Source organism: Pelodiscus sinensis, chromosome 8 (genome assembly GCF_052426305.1).
Source record: "Pelodiscus sinensis isolate ZL-2025 chromosome 8, ASM5242630v1, whole genome shotgun sequence".
Lineage (NCBI taxonomy): Eukaryota > Metazoa > Chordata > Testudines > Trionychidae > Pelodiscus > Pelodiscus sinensis.
Genome location: NC_143059.1, coordinates 32,007,115 through 32,022,719, shown reverse-complemented (window position 1 = coordinate 32,022,719; position 15,605 = coordinate 32,007,115). Strand labels below are relative to the sequence as shown.

General features: G+C 43.7%; 1 protein-coding gene across 3 annotated transcripts in view; it reads left to right on the top strand.

Moving 5' to 3' along the window:
• MICU1 (mitochondrial calcium uptake 1) overlaps positions 1–15,605 on the top strand; it is a 224,330-nt gene that overhangs the window by 197,229 nt on the left and 11,496 nt on the right. For all 3 annotated transcript variants that reach the window (XM_075935002.2, XM_075935003.2, XM_075935004.2), the window contains one exon: positions 15,381–15,470. In XM_075935002.2, coding sequence (XP_075791117.2) covers positions 15,381–15,470 — 90 coding nt within the window. The remainder of the gene's footprint in view (positions 1–15,380; positions 15,471–15,605) is intronic.

Sequence of the window (15,605 nt, the reverse complement as noted above, 5' to 3'; positions counted from 1 at the left end):
GTGTTTATGTTCCTTTCTATTTATCTCACTAGGATTGGACTTCCACTTCTTAAAAGATACCTTTTTGTCCCTCACTGCTTCTTTTACATGATGGTTAAGCCACGGTGACTCTCTTTTAGGTCTCTTGCTATGTTTTTTAATTTGGGATATACATTTAAGTTGGGCTTCTATTATGGTGTCTTTAAAAATTGTGATTCAAAGTTACAGTAATATATGTTCATTGGATCTGAATTCCCTTATCTTAGCCACTTGATTTTTCTGAATATTGCATATATACTCAAGGGCACAGCAATTGCATAGATGCATAGAGAAATTATTGCAAAGTCCATAATCAATATCTTGGCATTTGTAGTTGCTGCTATTTCCACATTGGTTGCATAAGACTTTAGGACAGCTTAACCAAAGGAATTATCATCATGTAGGCCAAGTTATGTGTTCTGAATGGTTACAAGGCAGTACCATTCATTTACAATGTTAAAATAAGACATTATTTCCCTGTCTGCTGCTCTAAGGTTTTGTGGTAGTCGCCTTGTTGGAAGCAGAAATACTGAATATAATAACCCAAGTTACTCACACTCAGAGGCTTCAGGCAAGATCAGAGCCCTACAGTGCCTAGGCATTGTAAAAACACATGAAGCAACAACAGACCATGATCTGAAAAGCTTTCAGATAACCTCGCTTTTTGTGTATATGCATTCAATATTTATAATACAGCTCCTTCATAGTATGTTAATGTGTGTGTTGAGAGACAATTAAGTTATTGTAAAAGCCATGATGTTTTGGGTTAAGAGAGTACAGACAAATCGAGAGGAAAAACCTGTAGTTGTCATTTTGAGTAAATATTCAAGCTGTGTACTTAGAACCAAATAAAAACAGCAATGGAATTTCGCTAAGTGTTGCCTTCTTCGAAATTTCTCCTTTGACCTTGAGGATTGCGTGACAGATAAAAAGGATTCATTTGATCTCTCTTCACAGCAGTCCAGAATCATATCGAACAGCCACAGATGTACAATGGTCTCAATTTTTCAGCTTTTGGACCACTTCTCTAGTAGTAAGAAAGGTGATTTGAATTAAATATTGTTTACTTGAATAGTTGAGTAACCTGTTTAATCTTTATCGATTAGTCGACTATTCTGTAGTCCCCGGGGGCGGAGCCAGCAGCTAATGTGCTCCAGCCTCACTCCCAAGGTGCCCTTTGCCACTCCACACTGCTGTCTCTGTATCAGAGACATCAGTGCAGGGTGCCAGGTGGGAGCTGATCCACAAGGGGAGCCAGTTTAAAAACTAGCTCCTCTCACGGACCATCTGCCTGTCACCCTGTGCTACTGTCTCTGATAAAGAGGCAGTAGTGCACGGTGGCAGCAGCCCCTGTCTAGGGGGGGCGTCTGAACTCCCATTCCTGGCGTGAACTGGAACTGAGTCGGGCTGCCTGCCCACCCAGCTCCTAATATACTTTAAAAGCAGACCCGCATCAGGGGTAGGCAGTGGACCTGTCACAAGTCAGGACTGTGCTGAGCTGCTGGCCAGCATGCTAAAAAATTTACTGGCAGAGGGGGAGGGAACTGATGTTTTTATAGCATAAACGATAAGCAAAAGATTATAGGTTAAATTGGCTACACTATTACATCCCTAATTTGAATCTCTGTCACCATTGCCATAGCCTAGAAAAGGACTTTACATAAAAAGCAATTACATAGAAATACTCTAGAGGCCACTTTTCCTTGTCTTCACTTCAAAATGTCATGCTGCTGCTTTTTCCTCCCTCCTTTTCTAAATAATCTATGCAGAAGAGTTCCTGAAATGGTCCTGACTTTATAAGGTGACTGGCTCTATTAATATATACCTCAAAATTAAGACCAGGCCTGTGCAGAAAGCAGGATTTGTGTCTGGTGCAGCCTGTAATTTTTTACATGCTTCATGCAATAATTAAGCATTCCTAAAGCACAGTTCCAGCCTTCCCATTACCTACTCACCTGGCTAATATGAGCATATATTTAATAAAGTATATTGCCAAGTGAGCCAGGAGGTTAAATTTACATATTTTCTCAAGTGCTTATTTTCTCTCTCCTCATATATCCAGTTCCTTTGATGGACTGCACAAAATTTTAGTGCTTGCCTACACTGTGCCAAAGCAGGGACTACACAGTTGCATTCTGCAATATGCACCTCTATAATCCGAGCTATGGCGTGGTATAGACACAAGTTTTCTATACACCACAGATAAGAGGCATCCTCGAGGCACAGCTGTAATTGCTTGGTCCGAGATAAATTGAGCAGCTTGCCAGTGATCTGAATCACTTGGCCCAGACTCTGCAGAAGCCATCCAGAGAGGAAGGGAGCAATTGTGTGCCAGGTTATTAACTATGAATATAGGATCATCAGGAATATTATACAGGGGCATGCTCAGACATCTGCATTGTATCAGTTTGGCTCAGGATTCATTAAGCCGCGGAACAACAATCAACAAACTATTTCAGGCACTGCAGAGGCATTTTGAAGGACTATCAGGATATATGAGATAATCAGATTTTACCTGCGTCTCTTGATCTTTTGACCTAACATGCACTGAACCATGTTGACCAGGGGTGGCCAAGCCACTGGATCCAGCCTGCAGACCCTTCTGCCTGGACCCTTGGGCATGCAGCAGCTGCTGTTTCAAGCACAGGGCTGCTCGCCATGCTGCTTTGCTCTGGAGGGAAGGGACTCTTCGTGTCCTCTCCCCGCCCCCAGCCCAATCCTCAGCTCCTATTGGCTGGAACCAACCAGCCACACAAGCCTCTCGCCCTCCCCCTCCCAGAACTGAGACACGCATGGAGGGAGCAGCCTGTATTTTCAAGTGGTCTGAAGCTGCTGGAGGCAGGGAGCCCAGCCTGTCTTGGGGTTGCAGAAGGGCTGCTGGCGGGAGACGCTTAGGTGTCTCCCTGCCAAAGCCTGTCTCTGGCACCCCCTGACCCTCCTGCACCCAAACTCCCTCTCCCAGGTCACCATCCAAACCCTCTGCACCCCCCTACCGCAGGTCACAACTTCCTCCCAGGCCCTGTATTCTCTTCTACACTCCACCCTCAGGCTTCCTCCCAGACTCTACATCCCATTCCCCTGCCCCAGGTCACCACCCAAACCATCTGCAGTCTGTACCCCCTTTTTCCCTTCTCCCAGGTCACAATTCCCTCCCAGACTTTGCACCCTTTCCTAGAGCCCCTCCCCCAGGTCACTACCCCCTCCTGTGCTCAAACTCCCTCTTAGACCTCCAGGCCCTTACCCCATGTGCCCTTCTGTACCCAACCTCCATCCTAGACCCCGCACTTCCTCCACAGCAAAGGTGCAGCCCTTGACCACTTTCCAAAATCTTGGGGTGCCCCCCCACAAAAAATTATTGTCCACCCCAATGTTGTCCATGTGAAACATGCTTTTCCCTATAGCACCAAGCAATTGTAATATTTGCAGGTACCTTTGGATTCAGTTGTTATACTCAAAGTGTGGGAGGAGAAATAGAAATGAATTCAGCTTCTGTAATTTAATTATGATTCATGGATGTTAGATGCAAGCGTGAATGAATTAAATCATAAAGACTGTTAAAGAGCACTTCTTGTAGGACTACAGACTGTCTTCATGAGATGCATCCATTAGCTTGAGTTGCAGTTGATTATCAGTAATAGAGATGTAGCCGTGTTAGTCTAGTCTAGTGAAACAAAAAACAGGACTATGTAGCACTTTAAAGACTAACGAGATGGTTTATTAGGTGATGAGCTTTCAAGGGCCAGACCCACTTCCTCAGATCAAACTGTGGAAGAAAATAGGCATGACCATATATACCAAAGGGATACAATAAAAAAAAAGTGAACACATATAAAAAGGACAAATCAAATATCAGAACAGAGGAGGGATGGGGGGGAGGTGAATGTCTGTGAGCTAATGATATTAGAGGTGATAATTGGGGAAGCTATCTTTGTAATGGGTAAGATAATTAGTGTCTTTAAGACCCCGGCGTAAAGTGTCAAATTTAAGCATGAATGACAGTTCAGAGGTTTCTCTTTCAAGTCTGGTGTTAAAATGTCTTTGAAGCAGTATGCAGGTAATCAAGTCGTTGAGACAATGCCTTTTCTGGTTGAAATGGCAAGAAACTGTTTTTTCTTTTTGATACTGTCTGATATCCGTTTTCTGTGCATTGATTATTTGGCGAAGTGTCTGAGACATTTGTCCACATGTGCCGACAGTGTCCGTCTGCTATGTACGTTGGACAAACGTCTCAGACACTAGTTCGAACTAGGGAGGCTAATGTAGGCATTCGAAGTTGCAAATGAAGCCCGGGATATTTAAATCTCGGGCTTCATTTGCAACTTCGAATGCCTACATTAGCCTCCCTAGTTTAAACTAGGGGGCTAGTGCAGACATACCCTTAGAGACTAACCTATATATATATAGATAAATATATAGATAGATATAGATATATATCATCATGAGCTTTCATGGGCAAAATCCACTTCATCAGATGATGAGCTCCAGTATTGTTAGTCTCTAAGGTGCCACAGGTCTACTCATGGGTTGTTGTTTTTTTCTGTTGTAGTGCATTCATGCGCTCTTCAAAACCTTTTCCTTGTTGAGATGTGGTATAACTCATAATAAGATGTGGGTGTAGGTTATATGAATAAGGAGTTTTCCTTGTTGTTCACTTGGCAAGAGCTTGACTCAAAGGTGTTTAGTGCACTCAATTCAGGTTCTCTACAAAATCTACTTAGGAATGATTCCTCATTTTTTCCTAAGTAAATTTTGACCCTCTGCAATTAAAGAGCACTTATGCAGGCAGTAGCCACATCACATGGTACTCAAGCTATTTCTGAATTGCTATGATACAAGGGAGGTGGGCTTGAAATGGTATAATTATTTTTTTTAAAGGTGTGACTGTCTCTAGAATGTTCATGCACATTATCTAATTTCTTAAGTTTCTCCTAAAATATAACAAACAAGGGTTGGAGGGGGGATATTTCTCTTAGGAGATGCGTGAGATGGTTGCAAGACACAAATTGAGGGTGTTCCACAGAGGATGCCTGCTGTGCCATTGTTTCATCACAATTGAAAAACAGTGTTTGGTAAGGTTCAGTGTAGTAGTCTGGTCTAGAAACCAGGAATGTTGTAAAGCTGTGGACTCTGGCTGGCCTGTGGGCAGCATACTTGTTTTCAGAGACAGCTTTCTCTTCATTAGCACTTGTAGTCAGATCTGCAACTTCCATCATGTTAAATGACAGGATGGCTGTTCTCAGTGCCAAGGAAGGGTGCTAGTCTCCATATTGTTAATCTCAACAAAGGTGCTTGTCAGCTTTGCATCACTGCACTCAAATCAAAGACAACAGATAACAGACTGCACAGCAGTGTTTTCAGTGTGGTGAAACCTGCAGTGATGCAGTATTTCTGCCTGCCTGGCATAGCAGGCATCTGGAAAGATAAGTGGAAGATAATGAGAGATACAGATGCAGAAAGAACCTGATTATGGAAATAATCCCTGTAGCATGTATCATAACACTCATCTTTTTTAAAACAAATATTTGACTTTTACTAGAAACTGTATGTTTTTCTTTTTCCTTTCTACAATTAAAAAGGAATTTTTCCTTTCTACAATTAGAAAGGAATGTATACATATACATTTCTGATATGTATATTTCTGATTTATGAAAGACACTTAATTATTGGGAATAAAAACCAGGAAATTAGGCATGCGATGGGAAACAGAGGAATTTATTTGTGTTTGAAATTAGATGGCTTTGTCTTACGGCCATTTTGTTTTTCTGGGAAGTGGCATCTACAAGATTCTCAGTTGGACTCATCTTTTCTGAACTGCACATTTTTCACTGTTTGTCCTTAAATGTTTGGGGTTTTCTAAAATATTAGCCCTTTGGAAACTCTTGACTTCCAGCTAACAAACAGCTATACAAAAAGCTAACCAAGTAACTGCAAATGTGGATAGTTTTTCATTGAGTATTACTACATTTAAAAAGGCATGTAAAAATATGTTTACTAGCATTTTCCTCTTCCTCCTCCTCCCACTGCTGCTCCTCACCCCCTTTCTGTGCCATGCAAGGTTTAAAACACAGTCAGGTGGTGCTCGGCTCTGGGGGGAGGAGGGGGAGGCTTCATGTGATCTCCCTGCCCTCAGCTCAATCCTCAGCTCCTATTGGCCAAAAAAACCAACCAGCCAATAGGAATTGATCCCAACCAATCTCTTAGCTCCTATTGGCTGGGAAAAAACAGCCAGTAGGAGCTGAGAGATTGACCTATGGGACGGGGGCAGCGAAAGCCTCTTCCCTCTCCTGAGCTGAGAGCCACGTGGAGGGAACAGCCTGTAGCAATCAAGGAGCCCTTGGGGGTGCTGCAGGGCTGCTGTCTTAGGTAAGCACCTCCTAACCATACCCTGCTTCTGGCGTCCCTCCCCCCCAATCCCAACTCTCTCCCCCAGGTCACCATCCAAACCCTCTGTATCCTCTGTCCCAGGTCACAATTCCCTCCCAGACCCTGTATCCCTTCCTACATCCCTCCCTCAGGCCATAAAATCCTCTCTGTACTCAAAAACCCTCCCAGACTCTGCACCCCAATCCCCTGACCCAGGTCACAATCCCCTCCTTCACCCAAACTCCCTCTCATACCTCACACCATCTTCTGCACCCCAGTCCCTTACCCCGTGTGCCCTTCTGTACCCAACCTCCATCCTAGATCCCACATCTCCTCTACAGCAAAGTGCCGCCCCTTGACCACTTTCCAAAATTTTGGAGTGGCCCCCCACCAAAAATTATTGCCCACCCCTGTTTTAGACTGAGTGTCTTGGAAAACTGAGTGGATTTGTTTTTAATTGAAGCTGCCTTGTATCAATCATTGGTAATGTCTTGTACTGATAAACTGAATTTGTGATTTCCTTTTCCCTTCTCAACATCCTGGAAACCTTGTCCATTTACAAAATTATAGGGAGAGGTTTTCAGATGCATATGCACCAGCACAGACTCACAAATAGCTAACTGCACATACCTATGTGCATACAAGTTGGGGTGTTTGCACATTAGGGTTGAGCACATTAAGTGTGCTTGTGTAATGCCAACAAATCCTGGTCATTGGCAGGCATGACAGAACCTGGGACTTCTGAGGCATAGTATATCCTCTGCTGCATAAGCTAAAACCCCCATGACTCTGAGCCAGGAGTAGCAGACTTCTCAGCCTCTAGGTGATCTAGATATCACTGGAGGAGCACAGCACCATACCCAGCAGGAATAGGTGGTGTATGCTCATCTGAAAACATGGCCCATGATTGGTACTCTCTTAAAGCTTGTATTTTGTTACTTCATACCTTTTCAGGTTCCTCTGTTACTATATCAAATTGATTGTAGTAGAATGTCAGGGTGTATCTGATGCGATTGGCACCAATGACATATTTAAGCTAGAAATTACTTGCTGATTTCACCACTTATATCCTCCATCAAATTTATAAATATTGTGTTGTATGAAGCAGATAATTAATATTAACATTCAGCTCTTACATCCCTATTCATGTATCTTAAGGTACATAGTAAGCTGATTTATTTCTATTCAGTGTTTAGGAACATTTTCTTATCTTTTTTGGTAGTAACAAGGAGACATCCAGGCTGGAAGACATAAACAATGACACTCGATACATTTGGAATGGGATTGTGTGAAGAGAATATTGAGAATAAATTATAGCATAGTGTGTTCACAGGAACTCGACTTCTCTAAAATATTTAACAATAATAAATGAATGTATAAAGCCTCATTTTGCCACAGATACTTAAGGTTCTTTTTCGAGATGCGTCCCTGGGGGTGTTCCACATCCGGTGTAGAGCATCCCAGCACCTCTGGATGGAGTTTCTTGAAGCAGTGTTTCAGGGGGTTGCACATGCGCGGCGCACAGGCTCCCTCGGTAGCTATGCACACGTGCGGTGCTCCCCCTCCCCCTTCAGTTCCTTTCTACCATCCCTGTCTGCAGACGGAACTCGGCAGTGCTCTCCTCAGAAACCAATTGTTAAAATAGTTAGTTGTTAGTGTTAGTGTTCTTACTGTTTCTTTTATTTAGACTAGATTAGTAGTACAGTAGTTTAAAAAAAAAAAAGCGGTGCGAGTCTTGAACTGCCGCCACAGCTACAAGCCAGTATGAATTCTCCCAGCTTCAAACGCTGCGCGCTCTGTAAAGACACGATGTCTGCCTCTGACAGGCATGATGCCTGTCTCAAATGCTTGGGGACCTCTCACTCTGAGAGCTTGTCCCCATTGTACTAAAATGAAAGTGAGGTCTCACAAAGACAAGGAGCTTAAACTGAAAATGCTCCTCAACAAGAACAGCAAGTGACATGCCTCTGACCCAGGCTCTGGGCAGAGTATTAAATCCAAGAACGATAAGCTTAAGCCCTCTAAGAGAAGGGTTAGCTCGTTACCTCAGCAACCCACCAAGAGGCATTCTGAGGTAAAAAAAAGTCAGACCACTCAGGTAAGAACGGTCTGAGCACGTTTGACCAACCAGGTACTTCGGGCGAACAGCGTAATAAGCCAGAAAGTGCTTCAAACGCTGCCCTTACAGAGGCAACAGGCCATTCTGTGCCATCCTCAGAAACCCCAGTAATGCTGACCATTATGGCAGCTCCACCGATATTTCAGCCTCTCACGATGGCACCTAGAGAAGGGATAGAGCATTCAGTCAATACCGCCCCTTCCTCTCAACTGTTAGGGGCAATAGCTCTCCCTCTCAGCTCTGCAGTAAAAATGGGCTCCTCTCAGCTAGCTCAGCCCCCCGCATCACAAACTCCCGATCATGTACTTGGAGAATAAAGACTTGCAGATTGAATCAACCCTTCACTCCCCTATTTTGAGTGAAGACAGATACATTCAGTTACTGCTTTCCAATGACTCATATCCGCCATCTCCCCTCTCACACGAAGAGGGAGAGGATTTCAATGCTTTTTCACCACAATTGTCCCCTGATTCAGAAGAGTCACTGGGGACACATAGTCACATGAAACCAGACCTTATCAGAGCGTAAATGACCCCTTGGGCTCCCTATCTGTGGATGCCTCCCTTCCCCCTCTCTCCCACCTATGGCATAACCCCCACACTGGCAAATGTGGAACCAACCTTCACAACAGCACAGAAAGAGACCATTTAAAACTAAACAAATAGATAAGCCTCTTTTACGCTCTACAGAATCTTCTCTCAGACACGTTAGGAGGAGTGATAATGAGAGTCAATATTCCCCTATGTCAGCAATGGGATCTTTGGCTCACACAACATCATTAGCTGATATGGGGGAGGCAGTTCTGCCTCCCTCAGCTAATGCTTCGAAGGATGTCTCCTCTTTCCAAGACCTATTTAAAAGAGTTGCACAAAATCTAAATACCCCTGTGGAGGAAGTACAGGATACTCCTCACGAGCTCACTAACATCCTACAATCCAGCTCATCAACAAAAATTGCTCTTCCTATCAATCCAGCCATCCTTCAACTTGCAAAAACTTTGACAGACACCTACCTCGATTCCCCCTATGAACAGAAAGGCAGACCAAAAGTATTATGTGCCGCCCAAGGGATCCGAATTTCTCTTCACACATCCCCACTCCCCACCCCCCAATTCCCTTGTGGTGGATGTTGCACTGCAAAGAAATAAGCAGCAAAATCGCTCAACCCCATCTGACAAAGACAATAAAAGATTAGATTCATTTGGTAAAAGAGTGTATGCTTCACACTCCAACTGAGGGTAGCAAATTATTCAGCCCTGCTTGGTAAATACGATTACAACAATTACATGAAAATGAACACATTTATTGTTGATCTGCCTGAAAGCAAAAAAGCACATTTCAAAGCCGTTGTCTCTGAAGGGCAAATAATTTTGCGAATAGCATTGCAAGTGGCTCCTGACACAGCAGACAACCACAAGATCAATGGCTACAGCCGTCACTATGTGGTGGGCCTTCTGGTACAACTTCTTAGCCTTCCCTTGACAGCTACAGCCAGCGCTGGAAGACTTGCCATTTGAAGGGGAAATCCTCTTCTCCACAAAGACTAACAAAGTTCTTCAATCCATGAAGGACTCCAGAGCCATTCTCTGATCCTTGGGTATCCAGACTCCTGCAACAAGAACGAGACAATATAGGTACCAACCGTATCACAGATCAAGGTACCAGCAGCCCCCTTTCCAGTACCACAGTCAAGAACAACCCCCTTACCAACAGCGGGGTCGAAATAGATAGCAGAGACGATGGTACCAGACTAAGACCCCCAACCGTCCAGGACAATACAATAAGCAAATTTGAAAATACAGTCGAGGGACCGAAAACCAGAACACCATCTCTAGAACTTCAGAATTGCTCCAAACTTTTTCATTTTAATTTACTCTCCTTCTTTCGTCAATGGGAATTAATTACCTCAGACAAATGGGTACTACAAACTGTCTTCCTCCCACCCCCTCCCCCAACCTCCTATCCCATCTCTTTTCGGGGACCCATCTCACGAGATCGTTTTGCAACAAGAGATAGATCACCTCTTACAAATAGGAGCCATAGAACTGGTTCCACCACAATTCCGCAGAACAGGTTTTTATTCCCATTATTTTCTCATAGAGAAGAGGGCTGGCAGGTGGAGACCCATCCTAGACCTCAGATCCCTAAACAGATACATAAGGAAACAGATTTAAAATGGTTACCCTGAACACAATTATTCCAGCTCTGGAGACGGGCGACTAGTTTTCCTTTCCGACTTACAAGATGCATATTTTCATATTTCTATCAGACCATCTCATAGGCGTTTTCTCCATTTCACTTTAGGTCCAAACCATTTTCGGTAGACGGTCCTACCATTCAGTCTCTCTGCAGCTCCAAGAGTATTTTCCAAGATCCTAGCGGCAGTCACTGCCCACCTCAGGAGACAAGGAGTTACCATATATCCCTACCTGGACGACTGCCTAGTCAAAGCAAGGTCCAGACATGAGTACCACCAACACATTCATATGGTGCTAGACTGCTTTCACTCTCTAGGACTCCTAATGAACCACTCCAAGTCAATGCTTACACCCTCGCAGTCCATCCAATTTATTGGGGCACACCTCAACTCTGTCACAACCAGAGCCTCCCTCCCACCCGACAGATCCACTCACATCAGGCATCTGGCACTATTCCTCCAGAACATGCCTACAGACACCTCACTCGACTGCTTCCTACTTCTGGGCCATCTGGCTTCCTGCAACCCGGTAGTGCCCAACTCGAGATTATTTATGTGGTGTTTTCAAGGCTGGCTCTTAACTCAGTACAAGCCAAGTATCCATTCATTGACAAAGAGACTAACAATGCCTCCACCAGTCAAGGCATCATTAAAATGGTGGACAAAGGAGTCCAACCTAACTGTGGGCACACCCTTCCAATCCACAGAGCCCACAGTGGTCATCGCCACAGATGCCTCACTCACAGGGTGGGGCACTCACATGGAAGGAAAAACAGCTCAAGGCCTATGGTCTTCTGCGGAACGTGCTCTGCATATAAATATTTTAGAACTCAGAGCTGTCTTCCTAGCATGTCAAAAACTGCTCCCTCAAGTAAAATGGATACATGTCCTTGTCTTCATGGACAACACGGCATGCATGTTCTATGTAAACCAGCAAGGCGGAGCATGATCACAGCACCTGTGCAAAGACGCTACAGCCCTTTGGAACTGGGCCATAGCATGGGATATCTGTTTATCTGCATGCTATCTACCCGGGGCTCTCTATACAACAGCAGATGCCCTAAGCAGAGCTCTTTCCCAGGAACACAAATGGGAGATGGACCATACAACCCTGATGGGAATATTCAACCCATGGGGCCACCCCTGCATAGATCTGTTTGCCACCAGATACAACAAAAAATACACAATGTATTGTTCCAGAGCGGGCATAGGCAAACTATCCTTAGGAGACACTCTGATTCTAACATGAAATGCACCCCTGCTATATGCATTCCCCCCCTTTCCCCTCCCCAATAGAGTCATCATAAAGATACAGAGGGACAAAGCAAATATCATCCTCATAGCCCCATGTTGGCCGTGCCAACCTTGGTTTCCCCTACTACTCAGGATGACACACAGCCATTCAATCTTGCTACCTCAAGGACCTCACATCCTCTATCACCCACAAATCAGGACACCTCACCCTGAACTCCTGATGCTCCATCTAAAAGCATGGCACCTCAGTGGTTCACTAGCATAGTGTTCCCACCAAGTCCATGAGGTTCTCCTGCACAGCAGAGCTCCTGCAACAAGGAAAACATACATCAGTAAATGGATGTGTTTTACACACTGGGCCAGTGAGCGCAATATATCACCGCAAACAGCCCCACTCCAGGTAATCCTGGAATACTTACTGCACCTAAAACAATCTCAACTCTCCTTAGCCTCAATTAGAGTGCACCTAGCAGCTATAACCACATTCCATGCACCACTGGATGACACCACTTTATTTGCACACCCCACAACTAAACACTTTTTGAAGGGTCTTCTACAAGCTCTATACCCTGACGTGTCTCCCCCACAAGAACCATGGGACCTCCACCTAGTATCAACAACATTAACAATACAACTCTTTGAACTTATGGCCACATGCTCCTTGCTCCACTTAACGCTCAAAACGTTCCTAGAGGCTATTACTTCAGCGTGCAGAGTAAGTGAACTGGCCATGCTTATGTCTGGTCCACCCTTTACCATTTTTCTTAAAGACAGAGTATATATGCGGCTGCACCCCAAATTTTTACCTAAGGTCCACACAGCCTTTCACATCAACCAGACAATACACCTACCTGTGTTTTTCCCAAAGCCCCATGCCAATGCCTTTGAAGCACAGATGTGCACACTCAATGTTAAGAGAGTTCTCTCCTTCTATATTGACAGAACAAAGTCATTCAGATCCTCCCCACATGTGTTTGTTTCCATTGCAAACCATAACATGGGGAAGAAAATATCACAAAGACTATCCCATTGGATCTTGAAATGCATCAGTATATGCTACTCACTTAATGACTTACCTCCACCTGCTCCAATCCGAGCGCACTCTACGGGTATGTCTAGACTACATGGCTCTGTTGACGTCAACCTCATTTCACGAGGCATACCAGAGTGATCGACAAAGGCTTCCCTTGTCGACCACGGCGCGTCCAGACTGCCCTGCTGTGCCGCCAAACAGCTGATCCGCACAGCGCGGCTGCCATTTTGATGTAAATGAAGCAGCGATTATTTAAATAACCGCTTCATTTTCCTATGTCTAGTAAACTCATCTACATGGCTCCGTCGACAGAGCCATGTAGTCTAGACATACCCTACAAGAGCAGTGGCAACCTCGGTCGCATACCTCAGGAAAGTTCCACTGGAGGACATTTGCACAGTGGCAACATAGTCCTCGGATCACACCTTCGCAAAACATTACTCCGTTGCTCCTGGTCCTTTACGACACACTGAAGTAGCAAAAGCTGTCTTCCAAACAGCATACTTACCGGAACCGAAGTCCCTACTTCCATAAGATAGACTGCTTGTAGTCACCTGATGTGGAGCACCCCCCAGGGATGCCTCTTGAAGAAGAAAAAGAGGTTACTTAACTCCTGTAACTGAGATTCTTCGAGATGAGCATCCCTGAGGGTGCTCTACTACCCTCCCTTCCTCCCCTCTACTTCGGAAACTTTAACAAAAAAAAGCAATCATGTAAATTACGCTCCTCCACCAGTTCCGGATAGAGAAGGGACTGGAAGGGGGAGGCTGTGTGCACATAGCTACTGAGGGAGCCCACACGCTCCATGTGCCGTGCATGCGTGGTCCCCTCAGACACTATTTCAAGAAACTCCGTCCAGAGGCTCCCCAGGGATGCTCATCTCAAAGATCGTCAGTTACAGGAGGTGAGTAACCTCCTTTTCTGTACAACATAATAACAAATTAAAATAACAATGATAATTAAACCCATCCTTTTAAAATAAAGGGAAACCAAAACCATGTCAGTGTTCTTCATTCCTAACCTGCATCACTCCTAGTCACTTCTTTTGTACTGTTACTTTTTTAAATTAGAATTGGAAAACAAATCATAATAAATATCAGCATAAGACTGTACAAATAACCACCACTTAATCCTCCCCACTTTGTCTTCTATAATCTAGTTATCAGCCCCAAAAGAGAAAATGGAGGTAGCTGAATGCAACCAGTGTGATTGTATAATAGTTATATATTATGCTAAGCCATTGATTTTTGTACAGCAGGAACTACTATAACAGCCATGCTGAATTGTGTGTGTTGTGACATGGATTGCTGGCCACTAGGAACTCTGATGAAACTACCAAATGGCTTTTCGTTTGGGGCCTGAACTCAATCTTTAGACTGAGATGCCACTAACACTGCCATGAGCTCTCATTACTTCATGTTGCAAGTTTAATATTACACACCTCTATAAAGCCTATAATTTTCACAGATGCTGGAACTGGCTTTTCGGAGTTTGTATTGGTTATGGACTGCTTAAAAGGAAAACAGTATTCAGTCTTCAGGAACCCAGTGTTGCAAAGATGACAATTCATATGTTTTTTTCAACACTGGGGAAAAATAGCCTTTTTATTGACCATGCAAGGAATAAAGACCTGTGAGCAGGTTTAGGTGGGAATATATATGTGGAGAATTTGCTTTCATTCTGATGCATTCATCTCATTTCAAGGAGCAAAAAGTTAAAAGATCCACATTTCAAGTTACATAGAATATGCAAACAAAGAAGAAGCAGTACTTTTGGAGGGTGTGTGGTTTTCTTTTATGTTTACAAAATCAGTGATTAATGCTTTTGCTTCAGTAAAAATAATAGCAACATTTCAAGATTCATCAGCATCCCTGTGGGTATGTCTACACAGCAGGGCTAAAGTCGAATTAAGGTACGCAACTTGAGCTACATCAATCGTATAGCTTAAGTCAAAATAGCTTAACTCAGCTTTTGGCGCTATCTGTGCAGCAGGAAGTCGAAGGAAGAGCACTCTTCTTTTGACTTCCGTTACTCCTCAGAAAATGAAGGTTACAGGAGTCAGAGTAAGATGTCCTCCAGCTTGACGTTATTTCGAAATAATGGCTTGTAATGTTGACATGCTCCTTGTTATTTTGTAATAACATCAGTTATTCTGAAATAACGCTGCTGTGTAGTCATAGCCTATGACAACAAAGCACTGTGCCTGAATAGTGTAGGAACACAGATCTTTTAAGGAGATGGATTTCAAGGTGAGAGTTGAACAGATTGGAGAAGAAATTTAATTTAAAACATCCTCAGAAAAATACTTTGGATGATAGCTTTTTGTAAAACGCTATTTCCTGTGGAAGATGAAAGATTACTGCATTCTATTACTAATGTATCCTTATTTTATTTCAGTCACCATGCAGCAAGTAGCCAGGACAGTGGCAAAGGTGGAGCTCTCAGACCATGTATGTGATGTGGTGTTTGCACTTTTTGATTGTGATGGTGAGTGGTTTTAATTTACTATAAATTAGTCTGACCTTTTCATATTCCCAGCATGTGTGTTTTGTAGTTTATTTGTATTTAAAAAAAAACTTAAAAGAATTAGGTTATAAAAACTAAATATTATATTTGTACATT